The sequence below is a fragment of the Falco peregrinus genome, chromosome 1 (assembly GCF_023634155.1).
Source record: "Falco peregrinus isolate bFalPer1 chromosome 1, bFalPer1.pri, whole genome shotgun sequence".
Taxonomy (NCBI): Eukaryota; Metazoa; Chordata; class Aves; order Falconiformes; family Falconidae; genus Falco; species Falco peregrinus.
The window spans coordinates 108,698,881-108,717,293 of record NC_073721.1 but is presented as its reverse complement, the minus strand read 5'-3'; the positions used below and the strand labels follow the sequence as shown (position 1 = coordinate 108,717,293).

The following is an 18,413-nucleotide window of genomic DNA, read 5'->3' as shown; positions in this document are numbered from 1 at the left end:
TAATATATAAAAGAGCTTTAACAATACATTTTAAAAGCTTTATGTATACCTTGATATATTCCACCTTCAGAAGGTCTAATCCAGGTTTATCTGAAGAACTAATTAGATGAATGGGTGCTTTTTTACCTGTAACATACCACAGGAAATACACGAGAATTAGAGTAATTTCTGTCCTTTCAAAAGGACCAAAGAATTTCTGCCTTGAAGATAGGGATTAACTTTCAATACCATTTGTTAAAATACATTGCACCACCAAATATGAATCACTGCTTTCTCTCCACTAAGTCCAAAATGGCGAGTCTACACCTCTTCTCCATCCAAAGGTGGAGTACTAAGCTATTTATTTATCTAATAAGATTACGGTGGGCGTCCAGACCTCATCAACTGTGCTAATGGAACAAGCACAGCCAATGAACATTTGCATACCAAGTATTGTAACTGGAAAACTAGAGCAACATCTGGATTTCAGTGAGCACAAGAGACAGGACAGCCAGTTTCAGGCTAACTGATATACACACACACCACCACCCCATACTTCTCTTCCACTGCTTATTACCTCCAATTTCATAGTAATCCAAGTTTATTTTCTTTAAATAAGATACAGCTGCTAAATGATAGGTTTTGACAGTAGCTTCTGTCCCAAGATGCATTACATCAAATACAAGTACCACTTCCTCAGTTTTCTTTTGCCTGGTGAGTTCTACTAAAACCTGCATGAGCAAGAAACACACAGTTATACCATCTTTTCACATGTAGCATCCTCACCATTCAAAACACCAATGAAAAAAGCACAAAATTAATGCCTTGCCTGCTTTACTGGAAGTATTATTTTTATTACCATGTTAAAGTGTAAAAACAGAAAAAAAAAAGATTGTTTGATGATGAGATATAAGTATCATGGAAATGTTTCAGGATTTACTCTCTGAAGTGACATGCCCGGGTATTTACTTTGTTCTTCCAGTGCAAATTTCCCATCCAATTCCCCCATATTATGACTTAGTACTATTAATTTCGAGCAAAAATACTCCAGTAAAGGGCTTTTTCACTGACTTTTTTTTTTATACATACACACAGATAAAGTACGTGTATGTGTTTTTTATATACATACCATGTCTAAAAGAACCTTCATATACATATCATACACGACTCATACACAGAAATACCTATGTACATACATGTGTATTTTCTCGTTTGGTGGCTATGTTTTTGCATCCAGTAAATCTGGTGAACAGTGGTAATACAATATTGGAAATTTTCTTGAATAGTCTTTATGTATAAAATAAAAATAGAATTAGAGACATACCTCTTTAATTTCAAACTTCAACTGAAGATCTGTCAGTTCCTCTTTAGCAGGCTCCTTATTTCTTATTTCTCCTCCTTTAATTAGCGACCTGTCAGTTGGTTCAGAACTTTCCTCAAAATCAAAATATTCTTCTTCAGAGTCTACGGAACAGAAGTGACTTCCTCCTTAGTACACTTCTTCCAGAAACAGGGGTAAATATCCTACCCTCTCTTTCCCATTCCAATGGGATTTTAAACTGTATGAGCAGTTTAAACCTAATCTAACAGAAGTATACTTCTTAGATCTATACTGCTTTCTCACCCATTGGACCCAAACCAAAGAAAATTAAAACTCTACCAAGGTAAGCACTGGAGTTTGGCTGTATCATTAGATATTCAAGAACATATATAAGGAAAATCAGTTATAAAGTAAGCCCCAGGAAACGTTACCAGGTTCCACTAGAGGAAAGCTCTTTTCTCGAAGAAACACGAACATAAATGCTCAAATCCACAGTGTCAATACAGTAATGCACCATTTGTTATTCTAGTTCTGCACTTTCAGTAAAAGAAGAGTTTTGCTAATGCAAAACACTCAGGACAGTACACGTGATGTTTGTAACAGTCTATTTTCACCACACATCGGCTGCCTAATGCAAGTGTATACATCCTCCAGACATGTCACTCACCTTTCTTATATGCCCACCCCAAATTATGGGTTCTGAAGTGGCAACAGCAGCAAATCAGTATTTAGCTAAAACTGTTTTTTGATTTAAGTTAATACTGAAATAACAGGTTCCTCAATACTCCCTCCTAAAAAGATGTCTCATGGCATCTGAATAATTAAATTGGTTTGCTAATGACATCCTAATACAGTTATTAAGAGCTCATTTACATTTTAAGAGTTTACTTATGCAAAATATTAATTAGCAAAAAAACCTGGTTTTGCTTTTTTGAAAAAGCAAGTTCATTATTCTGAAGTAACATCAGCATCTTTATCAAATCTTCTTATGCGCTTCAAGTTAGAAATGATCATACTCATCCCTATTGTCCTGATAACATGTTTTAGATCAATAGCAGCCTGAATGTTAGCTATTCTGTAAGTTATGCCCTTCTACTTTTACAAATGCATATCTGTAGCTTCTTACCTGAAATTATTTCTGCTAACAACTGGGGTGTATCAAGTAATCCTTTACTAACAACAGGAATTGTGGGAATAGCCAGTACCTAGAGGGAGGGGGAAAAAGAAAAAAATGCAAAAAAACCCAACACTATTTTAAAGTTTGTATAACTTGGTATGTTCAGTCATACTTTCCACTGATGAATGCACATTTTACCTCGCCTCTCCCATATGACTTAGAAAATTCGGTTTTGGCAATACTTACATTGAAACCAGCAGGATAATGACACAGGCTAAGCTAGACACATTTGAGTAAGGTCAGCGTGTTCTGATGATAAGCATAATGAAGACACTTTGCCTAACTCAGCTGACAACAGATCACTTATTTCAAGTGAAAAAGACCACAGACATTAGCAGAATTCACATGGACAATGACTGCTTCATGGTGTCATTGTTTTTTATTTCAGTTTTCTTATAATCAGCTTACCTTTGTGCTTGGAATTGACACAGACGACTTCTGAGGCAATGGAATGCTATCAATCAGATCAAAAATTGCCTTGATTTTCTGGTCAGAGAGTCTGACATGCACCAAAGGAAGTCCTCCTGACACTTTAAACCTTTTAAAAAAAATAAATTAAAAAAAAGGAGGAATAAACTCCAAGACAAAAGAGTACATAACAATTTGTGATTTAAATCTTACTAATATCTACACTCATATGTAAAGATCACATCACAGTAAAGCTAGTGATTCTGCATTAAAAACAGGTCTTGGATTCAGTTTAAGCAGTATAGTTGGTAACCAGTGGAGGTACCCAGGGAACTCCTGGCCAAAACAAGTTTCATGAAAAGTAGTAAGCTACTTTGTTTCTTATGTTAATACCTTCAAATTACAAAGTGTAACAATCTGTGGGGAAAATACGGTTTTCTGTAAGTACACAGTAATGAAAAAGAAGTCCTTTCAACATTAACATATTACTTTGGCATCCTGGTATCTCTTTCCACCATCGACTTTGCCAACTGTACATGAATATCCATAGGCTGTAATATGTGCAAAGTTGATGGATGTTGAAAACGAGCCTTCTTCCAGTCTTCACCTGCAAATGTTCAGCAAATAATAGATAAAAGCATCACCAGTTAGTTGCTCTAATTAAGCTATCATTAAAGTAATCAAATGGCATGACTAGGAGAACAAAAAGAACCCCCTCACAAACTAGAGAAACCTAGAACAATTTGGACAAATTATTTTAAAAGCTTACTTAAGCCCAAATGAAGTATTAAGGCCAATTTTAGCTGTATTTTCCTGCATATGATGGAAAACATAATAGTTCTATGCATTTATGTTGCTTGCTAGCATCAAAGTAAAGAAGCAATATATAAGTCCAAACAAAAAGCAAGCAGCTGTTTAAAGAGAAACTATTTTTTTCCACAGTTTAATAACAGACGTGTCTTATACTCTATCTTTTAGTTAACTATTGGCTTTGGTTTGCCTTTTTTCTTTAAAGAACATATTTATTACAGGTATGTAACCATCACCAATTTTTTGAATAAACAGCAACTATGTTGTTTTGTTACCTTTTCTTCCATAAAGAAGTTGCACATTTTTTATTTCCACGTCAAACTTGTCATAAGCTTTGTCCATAATTTCTTCTAAAGATGAAAAGCTAGAAGCTTGGCTACTGCCTTGATTTATGCTGTTCAGCTGAACATGTAAAGGACAAGATAAAGTTAAGTCTAAAACTTACATACACATGCTATTAATTCTAGTGATGATAAAGATGATTATTCATAGGAGTTTATGATGGACATTTGAACTCTTAGAGATAAGAAATAATTCATTTCACATTTCAGTTACCAAGAGTTAGTAGGCGTTATTTGTTACTTCTATCAAACCATTTAATTCAAGTTATGCAGAAAAACTTTATATTAGTTTACAAGTTCACTGCTGGAGTAAAACTAAATCTTAATTAGTAAAACTAAATACTTAGTCAGGTAAAACCAAATTAAATTATAGTAATATTTCAATTTTATAGGAACAAGTGAATCAACTCTCAAATTCCAAGAGAAAAATTATATTCTTTTATTATTAATAAAATATTATCAATTTACAAAAGGAGAAACAAAAGTTCATGTGCTTTGCTGAAGAAATGAAAGACATTAAGTAAGCTACTACAATCATGATTACAAAATGAAAATGTTTCCTAGGGAGATTTACTAGTAAAGTATGTCACAGACAACAGCTCTGAACATTGATCAAAACCGACCCAAATTTCTTTGGTAAGAAATACAGTACATTAAAAACACATTCACACGGATGATCCATCTTTGCCTTCTGAAAACAAGATAGGTTTAAATGACAGCTATGTTAAGAGAAAAGAATATTTTTTCCTCTGAGCTTATAAGAGAGGTCATGTATATACCTGAAATGTACCGAAGTCCAAAATTAGCAAATCTGATTTTTCATGGTAGAAACCCGTCTGTGGAACCACAAGGTAGGAAGGTTTCAGATAAATCTTCAAGTCAAGGACTTTCCTCATTTCAATAATATGAGCTAATCCTTAAAATAAAAAGGGACATTAAAAGCGAAATGCTATTCAGAAGCGTAACATTTGTGCCAGTCAACACACAGAGGGATGCTATTTACCTGAAGGGTAACACAACTTGAGCAAAGACTTACTTTTCTAATATTCTACTGATTTCTTACTGAACCCAACGCTCCTTCCCACAAAACACCCACTAAAGCTCCAAGTCACAAACTCAAGGAAAAAAGCCAATCGTACAAGTTGGCCAGTAATCAAAACTTACAAAATGTATTTAGAAAATCATATGGAAACATTTCAAGACATTCAAGGGTTCACCTCAGGTGAGATCTGCTATTACCTTACCTGTAGCAGTTCTTTCCTTGATTTCTTCCAGCTTCATTAATGTGGCTGATGTTAATCTTTCAAGATCCATGCCCTTACTTGTCTGAAAGAATTCTACCATTGCATTTATTGTTCTCTTTTCAAAAAAAAGAGAAGACAAGAATTACCAATACACAAGTCACTCTGCAAAGACTCAAAAATAGATCTGGACAGAGCAAACAGAATAGGGCAGAGAAAAGCAAATCAGAAGAATGGTTTAGAGTTCTGATTACTACTCACTGCATCATATTTTATTTCCACAGGCTGTGATTCAATAGTGAGGCTCTGGTCAGCAGTACTATCCTCTGGGTTAATATTAAACTCTATCTGAAGTAGAGAAGACTTGCTATCTCCTATGGAAGCCACAAGAGATGGTACCGTGTTTTCTTGTCTCAGGCCTGTAACGTACCAGTTTTCGAGCTTTGCTTCAACTCTAAAGATGATGAATAGTTAAATATACTTAATTAGAACACAGAACACAGTTCCATCTAGGAAAGACAAGCAAGATGAGAAAGCCTTTGATAAAGCCAAACCTGATTAGCTTCACAGAACTAACATACCACATGGTTAAGAAATTATATTAAGAAGTCGGAAAAATAAATAAGAGGCAAATTGTTCAAATCAACCTAAGAGTGATATTTTCTTTTTACCTTCCATTATCTGCACAGCAGACTGAATATAACTTTCAGCTCATGTTTATTAAGAGAATCAGTTGCAAGAGAAAAGAAAGGCAGAATAGTTATGCTACAGGTGAAAGAGTAGGAATGTTAACTATGACATACTGATTTCAAAAACAGTTATGGACTTGTTTTGGTTCAAATGGGTATTCCTTACTGACAGTCTCTGACAACACTGTTAAATGGATTCAGTAGAAAAATGCCTCTAAAAGAAAGCCATGTGAACACAACCAAACTACACAAGCTTCCTTTGTCCTTGTAAGTACCTAATAGATACAAAACTGATTTTTGGGTCCTGGGTCTCCACCATTGGAATTTCTGACTTAGGGAGGCAATGTGGCTTGGGCATAATCAGCATCACAAGCCTAACTCCACCAAGAAAACTTGTGTTTTTCCAGAAACTTAAAATCAACAGAAGTATCTGTTCTACTGTTTCCGTCTTGCTAACTAAATTACATGGCATGCATTTATGTAAGATATCCTTAAAGCTCTTTTTAGTTTTGTGCAGCATTCAGGCTGCACCTTTAATATTCCCAAAAATGTTTTTTAGCAAAAGTATTTCTAGAGTCAGCAACTGAGCTGGTGCTCTTGTGCATGAAGTCAGAAAATGGAAGGAGCTGCAAATGAAAGCATGAAAACTGCAGACTCATTTACCAGACACTGAAATTCTTACTCATTGACTATATAATCCAGTAACTTGTGTTCAGTATTTCTGGTGTGCCCTCTCAAAATACTGTAAGGACTCCACTTCCTAACATGCTGGTTAATCTCCTACCCACAGACTCAGTTTTTCATTTCTGTAGGAAGCAAGCAACGCAGTAGCTTGGCTGGATTGTGTAAGCCTGACCATTTCACGCTGCTTAGGTATCACTTCCCAAAAGTAACATTCAGCACTCCAACATCTAGATTCAAGAAAGAGCTTATTGTTTATGAAGACTAACAACAGTATTCCTTTCTTCATTCTATTCTATGTTACTGACCAAATCACATGACTAACTTTTCAGAGTGCAAAACTGCAGAATGCCCATAAATTTAAGAGTCAATATACAATACCATGCACTATCCAAAAGAAGATTTAAAATGGGGGGTGGGCAGGGAACATGTGTTAAAGATGTTTTTACAGAAAGAAAATACCAATCTGATTACTTAATGCCTTGTGCTCCTGGGCGCTGTGATATTTTGGTACTCAGATCAATTATCTGTACTTTAAGAGTTTCTGCTGCATTCTTGTCTTCTTTAATTGTAAGAGAAGTGCTTAACAGCTTCAGTGTCACAACGTGGGCAATGTACTAGTAAAAAGGACAGAGAAAATTTAAGTTAGTCATCTTGATGTGAATAATTTTTCAGAACTCCTAATTTCAACACACCTAACAACGTACTTAAAGCTACTCCAGTCGACTAAGGTAAGAACCATATCCCTATACAATAAGTGAAGCATAGTATCTTTACTTGCTTTCAACCCTTCTCAGTCACTACTTTTAAATAAAATAGTGTACTTCAACAAATGCAGAGCAGATAGAGTCTGCATCTATTCACAGGCTTCAAGGAAGGTGGTGTTTTTTTTTTTATAACCATGAAAGCAAATGTGGCTAAACTACACTCACTAGACAGCTAGCAAGATCAATTAAAAAAAAATCATCATAACCCCATCAAATAACTGTATTTTGTAAGACACTGCATATATGCCTTTCTTGTTCTTGCTGCTGAATGTCATGTCTAAACCTTGCCAAGAAATGGGTTTGGCTTCCTGACACATGTGCCATTTTATGACTGTGTCAATCAGCAACTTCAGAATCAAATAATATTTCTTATCTGAATTTGAAGCCCGCACCTTTCTTCAGGGTACTGAGAGAGATGAAAGCAGCTTTACACTTCATTTGTCCAAATTATAAATTGAAGTTTTTCTACACAGGTAAGCAAGGAAAGCATGAAACAAAGTGAAGAAAAAAAAGCACCAGTACTGGGCACTGTTTGGGCTGTGTGTCCTCTTTGTTGGCAAAAGATGCTTGCTGCTGCTCTGCTCCTTTCAACTTGACAGGAACACAAGTTCATACAATAGTGTACAGGCCTCCATGCTGCTACTCAAAGAATTCTCAACTTCCTTCTGTGAGGCCATGTAAGCTTATAATAATCAAATTTAACAAAAATATACAAGGTTGGAAAGTTGGTTTTGGGTTGGGAGTAGGGAAGCCTGATGGGAGAAGAGACAACATCCTCCTTGAAGGAAATAGTCTCAATGTAAAAATGCTTCTATCAATGATAAGCAACTTAAAGCAGAACCACCAGTCGCGTTAAAGATTTAAAACAACAATGTAACAGCACTCTCAGAAAGAATACTGAGAGAAACCTTACCATTACACATTTTCTTGTCTACTTTCTAGCTTTCTTCCTATAAGTATGCTTCCTTTCTTTCTTCCTATAAGAATGCTACACCTGTAAAGTGTTATCCTTTATTTCTTTGCTTAACAAGCCAAAAAATGTCTGTCATAAATGTTTAATTTTATGCCTTCCTTTTTGTAGCAGACAAGTACTACAACTAAGGTCTTCTAATATTAATCATTAGGATAAGCATTTTAATAGAAACATAACATGATCCTTCCAAACAAAGCACCCCTGAAAGTTATAAATGTTGGGTGAAACAGAAAATAATCACATACTAATGCTCACCTTTTATATAAACAACAACTATTCATTTATCAGAATCAAACTGACTCTGGATTTTGAAAAACAAAACCAATAAAAAACCAACACCCAAAAAAAAAAAAGACAACTATAGACTAATTTAGTTTTCACCACAACAGGTAGCAAGAAACAGATGCACTTAAAAAGCTAACATGGAATCTTTTTTCACATACAGTTAAGCTTTTTTTATTCTTTTCCAAGTTGCAAATCTACTGTCCAGATTAGGGTTGTGCACAAGGCAGAACACTGGCAAAGAAAACACTAGCCACTTCTTGTGTTCTCTGAATATTTCCTTACTATCAATATTCTTTGTACATTCAACATATTTGACTTGCACTGACACACATTCGACTGCTTATCTTAAGGCTAGCATGCATCAGAAAAGGGGTTTTTTTGTGTGGTTGGTTTTCTGCTTGGTTTTTTGTTGTTTTTTAAACCATACTCCTAAGAAGTTGCTTACCTGCTTTGGTAATGAAAGGTGATGGGAGCTGTCACTGTATCCAATAGCAGTAAAAAGCTTAGCTTTCTCTTCTGGTGTCATTAGCTCATCAATAGCTAAAAAACAAAAACCCATAAAAACTTGCATCTTAAATAGTAATGATAAGCATTTTTTCCTCCCATTTGTTTTCTACTGTACTTAGTTCTGCTGACACATTTCTTTAATTCTTCATCTTACACTAAATTCCATATTGTAAAATAATGTATGCAGAAGCAGCCTTCGTATCTGGCACTGCCTATGCAGCACAGGAATCAATGTAACTTACATGACAATAGTACCCACAATTCCCAGTGACGGAAATAGCTTTGAGGAGTTCTACTTAAACAAATCTCTGGTCCAGACAGCAAATCACCAGAGTACAGTGTTCCAGACACTGCAGCTGTAAGTCTGTACTCTTCTTCTTACTAAGGTTCTGAAACGCTTAAGGCCATTTCAGAAGTAAACCTTATTTGCCAGCTCAACATTCATTAAGCAGTACCATGAAATGAATCAATACTACATTGCACTGTTGATGCCATACTCCCTTCTGCACAGCAGGAAGCAAAACATACTATAACTTTCTTCATGTGTATAGAAGTTAGTGCATAAAAATCTATACCTACTTTCAGGAACAGGTGATTCTTCATCTTCCTTTTTCCGAGATTCTCTTCTACCCCAGAAACCACCAAACCATCCTCCACCTTTTTTTTCTACTTCAGTGGTTTTCTTCTTCAATAGTTTTTGTCCTGATCTTATTGTCTACAAACCAGACGTTAAAATACATAATTAATAGAATTACTGTATCTTTTGCTTTTCTGTAAATAATGCATACTGAACAGACATTTAACTATGGACAGCAACATCACCCCGCAAGGGATTAAGAGCACCTTGACTTACCAGACAGAAGCAAAAAGATTGGGGGGAGGGGGGAGGGACGCACATGGAAAAAGCATGTGTTACTTCTAGTTCAGACAGCTGCCTTCTACACATTTTACTAGCATTTAGACTACAAAAAGGCAGGAACCACATGAAAAGACACTATTTAGGAGGATACAAGAAGCAATTACATTGTTAAGTCTAACAGTAACACACCCAGTTCTCCCACACAACAAGTGACAGGACAAGAGGAAAAAGCCTCAAGCTACACCAGGGGAGGTTCAGATGGGATATTAAAAATTTCTTCACTGAGAGGGCGGTCAAGCACTGGCACAGGCTGCCCTGGGAGGTGGGTGAGTCACCGTCCCTGGAGATGTTTTAAAAATGCACAGATGTGGTGCTTAGGGGCATGGTTTAGTGGTGGACTTGGCAGTCATGGGTTAACCATTGGACCGGACGATCAAAGGTCTTTTTCAACCTAAATGATTCTACAGTACCAAGAGGATAGCAGTAACACTGCGCGCGCACACACTCATAGCTTTTTGGAACTGGTTTCCAGTTTGGAAATTCATTTACTCTTGTCCTAGAAGAATAGAAAACTTACTTTCCCACCTCTCTTTCCTATCATAGTCATCAGCACAAGTTTTTTCAAGATACTATCATGACACAACCAGCTTATTTGAAGTCTTACAGTTTTATTAAACAAAAATTATTTCTTACCTCAACTTGTGCTTGTTGTCTTGCTAAGATTATATTGAAGACATCAAGCTTTCTTTCTAGGTCCTGTAAAAAGTGAATCATGAAATCATTTGCCTCAAACACATTTCAGAAAAGGCTCACCACTACAAATTCTCTACTAGCTCCTTTGTATTTACACAGTTTCTTTCTAGACTTGCTCCTTTCTTTCAAGGATATACCCCACCCACCCCCAAAGTTCACTAGAAGATGAAACCTGATGTTAGGCAGCCTAATTATTTTTTTTTTAAATAGATTAATCTCGCACTTCATTAAATGCATCTGAGTTCATTAATGCACAACCAAAAAGGGTTTATTTAAATGGCATTTAACTAGTATTTTCTGTCTTTCCACAACAGGTTACGCTGAACTTCAGATTAAAAGGCTATTTCCACAGAACTCTTGTGCTCTTGTAAAACCACAAACCTTGACTATGGTCATGTACATTAAAGAATTTTTTAGAGGGACCGAAACATACTTTCTCCAAAGAGAAAAAAACCCCACATACCTGAATCTGCCTCTGTGTTTCTTCTGACAGTTTACTCTGTGTCAGCTTGTTCTTGTACATATTTTTGTAACTCTTCAGAAGCTGCCTATGCTGTTTTATGTTATTCCATGACCACATTCGAGTATGTCTTTTGATGTGAACTTCAAGAACACTGCTACCTGCATATTTCCACCTATAATAATGCCACACTTTTGAGCAACTTCCCATTTCATTTGCACATTACAACTTAAAAGTTGCAGAGGTAGTTTATTAATATGCAAACACTTCATTTAGCACTTGTCATTTGAATAACTTTGTTTATAAAGATTTTAATAGTTTCAACATCACTTTTGAAAAACAGACTGAGGACTTACATGAAATGCCTGAAGAACTATAAACCTACATTCTCTATTGACTTCTGCGTGTTCGCAAATTTGGTCTGTAAAAGCATTAAGTACACTTAAGCACTCTGACAATCAACATCAGTTAGTACTTCGAAAAAATGCACAGAAATGTGTATCAACTCAAAACTTTCAAAATTACAGTTGACATACGTGTCTCCCTTGTAATAGATTTGCTCATTTTTTTCTTTAGTTTTTCTAAAACTATATTCTAACCTCTAGGGAGCATGTTGTTCATCAGCATTTTGTTCAGAGATTTGGGGACCAGCGTTAGCTTTGCAAGTCAGATTTTCATCACTTAGTTCTATCACGTGTTCTCTTCTGCAAACCTTTTCTACTGGGCTAAGCAAAACTCTGTGAAAGTTAATAATGATACATGTGATCTAGTTTTAAAACTATGTTTAACCACAAAGGAGAATGAAGAGACTGGAGAGGAATCCAGCATCTTCCAGAGAAGGCATGAACATATACAGCTTACCACTGTCTGGCATTTTTATGGAGACACACATTCGGCCTAAATCTTCTGTATGGTGCATTGCGAACCATGTAATCTATGGACTCCAGAAGGTCTATCATACTGAGGTACTGAACACAGAAAAACAAGTTTCTTAGCAGAGGTTTAAATTTTGTGCTTAAAGTGCTTAAAGTACATGTATACCATGATCTTCAGTATTCCCCAAACTTTATAGAAATGTAAGCCTATGCTTAAATTTTCATTAGTATGTAAAAGTGGGCCAGCTACACCATTGCTCTGAAAGGACACCACTGTATGAACTTCCAGTTTCCTTGAAGGTCAAAACCAATTTTTATTTCTGCTGCTAGTCTGCTCAGCACAAAGTCTCAGGCTTTCACAAACCAACTGTACTGTCTTCATTAGTTAATACACATTTTCCCCAGTTTCAGAACTGCCTTTGCATTATCAAACCTTATTGTACTGTTCTGAACTCCTGTTACACTCTGACGTCAGGAAGAGCTAAAATGCTGTACGAAACTGACTGTAAATTATCACTGAATAAATGAAAACACTAACATTGCTGGGGAGCTATCTAAGTGAGTTCCTTCACACTTCAGCAGGCTTTGTCACCAAAGCCAGTATACTCCATTCCTTCCCATCCTTGCTTGTACCTTGGCTCCTCTGCTCTTATAATGTCGGCTTACAGTTTTAGAACATAAAGGCTACTCATAAGAATGATTCCATTCTGTATGTGAAAGGAATACTAGTGGAAGGGCTGAATACAAACCAGGTGGCTCCCAGAGGGTCCACAGGTAACAGGATCTAGCAGCATGTTACACAGAGGGAAATTGATCCTACACATTTCCCACACTTATCGCTGAACAGTTTAGGCAGTCGACTCACATATAAGCAGAAAATTCCCAGAGACAAATGTTTTCAAACAAAGAAGTCCTACAGTTCATCACGAAGTCTGAAACAGGTAATAAGAGATACCAAGCCAACTTACCTGTGGCTTAGTGAATTCAATGACAATTCTCTGTACTTCTACATTACAATCAATCTTGGGAGTTTTTAATTCTACTTCCGCATATGGGTTGATATAGAGTCTTGCAGAGGCTGATACTGGTCTAAAAACTTCAAGATATAAAAATGAAGATTGATTTTATGTTTACAATTAAAGTATGGGAAGCAATCTTAAAAATACTGATTTCCACTGCCTGATATATCAGCCACTTCATACAGATAATGTGTATGCTCAAGACCTACAGAATCAGGATGCAGTTCTTACCAAATATTAAGATAGCCCAGCAGTAGTTAAAAAGCATGCAAGCTCTAATATGTTCTACTATGTTTACGTTTTCCTAAAAAAATGTTAGTATGGGCATGGCTGCATGATCAGGTCAGCCTGTTGTACATGAACATGCTCAGAACATTTTATATTCACTCACTCCTAGCTTACTTACTGTACTGGTAGTCTTGCAGCTGGTTACCACTACATGGAATTCCTCTTTTCAGCTGATCCTGTAAAGGAATATAATATGGTCTAACAATTGCTGAGGAGCATTACTTGTTTACAGTTCTCTAAGCTTTGAGTAGACACATATTCTGGAAGGGCCTCCTCCACCTAAACAGGAAAGCTAATACAGCACAAGCACTTCAGAGTGAAGGGGTCATATCAAAAAGAATTCTAAGTTTCTCCTATCAAGGGGAAGGTTAGTACAGTTTCTATTCAACTTCTGTCTAAATCTGGCAATAATTAATGCGTGTTAATCTAGAAACATACAGTTTGTGTACATCCAAATATGTAGGATAATAGGTCAAGCATTTGTTTTTAAACTTTAAAGTACCAGGAGCATCTATTCACATCCTACCCTTCCTCATTTTTAGCAAACAAGGAGGCCACTTGAACCTTCTTGTATTCTGCAGGTATGAGAGGAACTGAAGGCATAAAGAAGTCAAGAAAATAATAGAATAGCCCAAGAGGCCTGAGAAATATCATGCTAGAACAAAGCCTTAATTCAAAATGAGGTGTCTGATGTTACAATTCTTCAGCACTTTATTGAGATTGCTGTATTTATGCCCTAACATTTTATCTAGTTTCAGAATTGCAGTGGCACAACCAGTTAAAGCAGGAGGTCTGCTTTTAGGAAGGTGTACATATTGGCTAGTACATGATGACAGATGAAGTGTTTGATTCCATTATATTTTATAAAGACTATCACTATTAAGAGTTGTTTTTATGAGGAAAATATTTTGTAACCACAAGTTTCTTCAACCTAATCCTTTTCCCAGTTCCTTATTAAAAAACTGGTTTGTATTTTATAACAAGTACACCTGCTCATTAAAAATATTCATATTTCAACCTATTTCCTGTCTACTGATATATATGAATAAAAGTTACATTTCCATGAGATTAAGTATAAAACAGCTAATCTCACAACCAGCCATATACTCATGTTATTTAAATATGAAGACTGTTGTATGAAAGTAACAGATTGCTACAGATTACACAGCTTATTCTTATTACAACATACACCAATTAGCTACTACGATAAATCTGATATCCTGATTATGCTGCTTAGAATAAGACCAAAATAGCCTGTTTGGATAGAAGACCTAACTCTCCACAAAAAAAAGCTATACTAAAAGTTACATATAAAATGTATTCAGTTATTTAATACTGATAATGTTGCTAAACAAGACATCTTATTTGCTATTTGTTCAGTTCCTTTATTGATTTTAAAATTGTTAAACAGAGAGGCTTAGCAGGTCGGATAATACACTAGTAATCTTATGCTCATGATAAATTCCATTCTTCCCCAGTCTTCCAAGATGTGTTTTGAATTTATTCCTGCTCTCCTCCCCCGCTTTCAGGCACAAGGACATAAAGATGACTCATCACAGTTGACAGATTTAAACTAACAGAAGTCACAAAGCAGTCAAAAAATGCAAAAGTTCCAAATAATGGAGATGATGTTGGTATGCAAAGTGGTACTAGTATATAGCACTAAAACTGCTAAGGATTTCAAGAGCTGGAAAAACTGCAAGTGGTGAGATGCCTCAAGTTAATAGGTGATCAGAATAACAGATACTGTTTGTTACACACTGGAATTGCTCTGCCTTGGCACTCCAAAGAAAAGTTTACACACAGGACATGCCACAGGCTTTGGGAAAAGGCAACTCCATTTTACAGTCATGGAGGGCAAAATCCCAATTCTTTCAGAAAGGACCTGTTAAAAACTTGCTTGATGATGGAACAGAAAGTGGTACTTCCTGATACATAAAACTTAAGTTCAACAGTGTGTCAGCTAAGCCCACAAAGCCACCTGTCCACAAGCATGTCAAGGACTGATTCACAGAGGATCTTTCTGACAGTGCTGGAATAACACATCTGAAGCACTAAGACTTCTGCTGCTGTCAGTTCAAACTGTGTCTTGGTTTCTATTTACTGTGTTTCACTTCAGACTGATATAAAACAGAGAAAACACCTACAGAGAGGTAATTCCGAAGACTCCCATTGATAAAATAACTTGGCTATTATTAAAAATACATAAGCTTTACCACTAAACTAAAAAGGCAGAAGTTGAAGTTCTCTGAGGAAGTTTAGCTCTTTAAAATACAAAGCGAGAGACTGTTCATAGGAGAAATCAACATATCCTTAATATCTTCTACATACCGTGAATTTACATCCCAACTTTGAGACAACAAACAGTGCCCTACAAGGTATCCAGAACAAAAGTAAAAGGGCTCAAGTTTCCAGTTTCACGTAACAGACAAGATTCAAAGAACTTTAAACAGACTGGCTGGGTTTAAGTTTTGATTCAACCTTCCATACTAATACCAAGCTCACCAGGTTAAATGTATATTTTGTTAAGGAAAGAATAAAACAAAAAGAAAGACACCTGTAAAAGATCAGCACAGAAGAAAAAAAAACCGAAACAAGCAGTACTGTACAAGGACACACAGAACACCTGTATAACCTTTATAAACATGAGTAAAAAATGTACCATTTTTGCACAGAGAGCACTTGTTCACACCAGAAACAGGACGCAGATACACAGACAGCATAGGTTGTACATCAGTTCTTCTCCACAGCAAAATGAAATGAGATTCAGACAAACTAACTACAGTAATCAGGTGTCTGCTACTCCATACAAAGTGAGATATTTTCATAATCTATTCTTACGTTTATCTCCAGAACCTAAAATATTCAGTACTATTCTACCCAAAAGCTCGCTAGCAAGTTTTATTGACTGTTTCTCATTACCTAATAATGAGCTCTCTTAACCACACAAATGAAGTGGCCATCTAAAATAAACTTATTGGTAATGGTGGTTTTGCAACTTAGAAGTCCTCTACTGTCAAACAGAAAGAGGATGTATGCCCTCAGCCACAATTTATATTATATAGCTGTCCTGTTCATAGTGCCAAGGCTACCAGTTCCTCTTCCAGGAAAGTAAGACTTGGAGGATAACACAGCAATGAAATTAAAACAAGTGCTTCACACTTTTAACAATATTACAAGTCGCAGTAATCCACTACTCATCCAGCTAACAATAACTCAAAACATGAATTAATCAGAAAAGACTAGATATAACCTCCAGGAAGCCCCCACAAAGCTGGTTTTACTCCTTCCCTGTAATTATGATTTTAAGGTATCTGCCTCTTGTTCTGTCCTGATTTACCCTCACTGCCCTTGCACTGCCTCTCCTCTTCTGCACTGGAGCACCATCAACTGTTTCTCTATCTCTACACCACCTGAGTTAGCTTCACCAAGTTGGAAAAAAGTATTTCCAGCACCATCTTTTCCATAGTGTACCTTAATTATGTTCTATCCAACATCACTTTCAAAAGCCTTCATTATTCAGCCCTGCTGTGCATTCCACATGTAAAGCTATGACCCTCTTCTGTCTGTCAAGCACAGCACACTCATTCACTCATCCACAGAACTTCTACTAAAGCTCTTCAAAATTTTGCCAGAGCTACTTCACCTAATAAGGGCTGCTATCTTCAAGAACTACTTGCTACATTAGCCCCTCCACAGGTTTTTTTTGTTTCGTTGTTTAGGTCTGACAATGGATACCTACCTACCTAAGCTTTTATTTATTAAAAAGCAAAAAAAAACTTTTTTATTTTAACATCTTGTTCTTCTATGTGGCTTCACTCTATTGGTTAATTTCAGCCATGCATCTTAGCTAATCTGGAAAACATGTGATCTAAGTTCCTGCTCTGATAAAGATCTACTATTTTTTATTATTTTTATTAATGCTATGCTCATCTAATTTCTCAATATTGCCTTTTTCCTTACAGTAGCTGTAACATAGCTCATATAGCCCAGACACTGGTTAAACAGCATGAAGTTCAGATGAACAGGCTTATGGAACAGATTTTAAAGATGAACTTTCTGACCTTTTCTAAAACCTGTAGGGCTTGATAACATATAAAGTTCACCAAAAATATTAGCTATCAATGGTGCAAAGGATTAACATATGACCCTGGTATCAGAATATGGTTGACCCTAAGTGTGAAGAGTGGGGTGCAAATTAGCAAGGTTTAGTTTTGAACAATACAACAGGTATAGAATACAGTAATGTTTAATGCATTTTCTTCTACATTACCAGTATTTGTTCACGGGAGCCATGATAATACATTTTGCTCTCTATGTTCCAATAAGCACTGAGGCTGTCCAGGCACAAAAGCTGCACAGGAAATAAAACATTCAACAGATTCCACACTCAGTATTCAACCTGCTCTGTGAACTTAGCTTTCCATTTATGAGAACAGAAAACAAGTGAAAGCAGACTAAACAGCAAATCCACCATTAGCACTGAGATGTACTTAATCTTATAAAAATATTTTTTAAGTGAAAACTGAATTGCGAAAAAACAAGTTCTTAGAGCACGTAAGTTCATGCACATCTGTTAAATACAACTCCGGATTGCAGGAGCGAGGGTGCACAAAACCAACATTTGGCCTAATTAAAGAAGCCAGGACTATTAAAACCTTCTTATATTGTTACTATAATTTCTTAGATCTTTGCATACCCCTTTCAGTATGGGGTTGGGGGGCAGGAAAAACAGAGAGACCGCTTAGCTAACAGAATCCAAATTACTTTAGGATACAAACTAGAGTAGGAAATGGCAATTTGACAACCTATTTGAAACCAGTTACAACACAGACTTGCTGTATAATGCATTTAATGAGGGCATCACTGTCCACATGTAAGGAAAAGTATTTAAACCTTGGAGTTGAAAGTCATGCCTTACATGAAGCTAGCTATTTGTGCTCTACATCTGTTTAAATACACTGACAAATTCAGACAAAC

The 18,413-nt window shown here is 36.1% G+C and overlaps 1 protein-coding gene across 3 annotated transcripts in view; it reads right to left on the bottom strand.

Annotated features, from left to right (window-relative positions):
* VPS13C (vacuolar protein sorting 13 homolog C) overlaps nt 1-18,413 on the bottom strand; it is a 97,383-nt gene that overhangs the window by 63,339 nt on the left and 15,631 nt on the right. For all 3 annotated transcript variants that reach the window (XM_055806961.1, XM_055806947.1, XM_055806954.1), the window contains 19 exons: nt 17,707-17,787; nt 13,552-13,609; nt 13,095-13,222; nt 12,113-12,219; nt 11,255-11,426; nt 10,732-10,794; nt 9,759-9,894; nt 9,118-9,212; nt 7,122-7,264; nt 5,539-5,731; nt 5,281-5,395; nt 4,816-4,952; nt 3,971-4,097; nt 3,375-3,492; nt 2,886-3,015; nt 2,427-2,505; nt 1,304-1,443; nt 557-710; nt 50-126 (listed from right to left, as the gene is read on the bottom strand). In XM_055806961.1, coding sequence (XP_055662936.1) covers nt 50-126; nt 557-710; nt 1,304-1,443; nt 2,427-2,505; nt 2,886-3,015; nt 3,375-3,492; nt 3,971-4,097; nt 4,816-4,952; nt 5,281-5,395; nt 5,539-5,731; nt 7,122-7,264; nt 9,118-9,212; nt 9,759-9,894; nt 10,732-10,794; nt 11,255-11,426; nt 12,113-12,219; nt 13,095-13,222; nt 13,552-13,609; nt 17,707-17,787 — 2,253 coding nt within the window. The remainder of the gene's footprint in view (nt 1-49; nt 127-556; nt 711-1,303; nt 1,444-2,426; nt 2,506-2,885; nt 3,016-3,374; nt 3,493-3,970; nt 4,098-4,815; nt 4,953-5,280; nt 5,396-5,538; nt 5,732-7,121; nt 7,265-9,117; nt 9,213-9,758; nt 9,895-10,731; nt 10,795-11,254; nt 11,427-12,112; nt 12,220-13,094; nt 13,223-13,551; nt 13,610-17,706; nt 17,788-18,413) is intronic.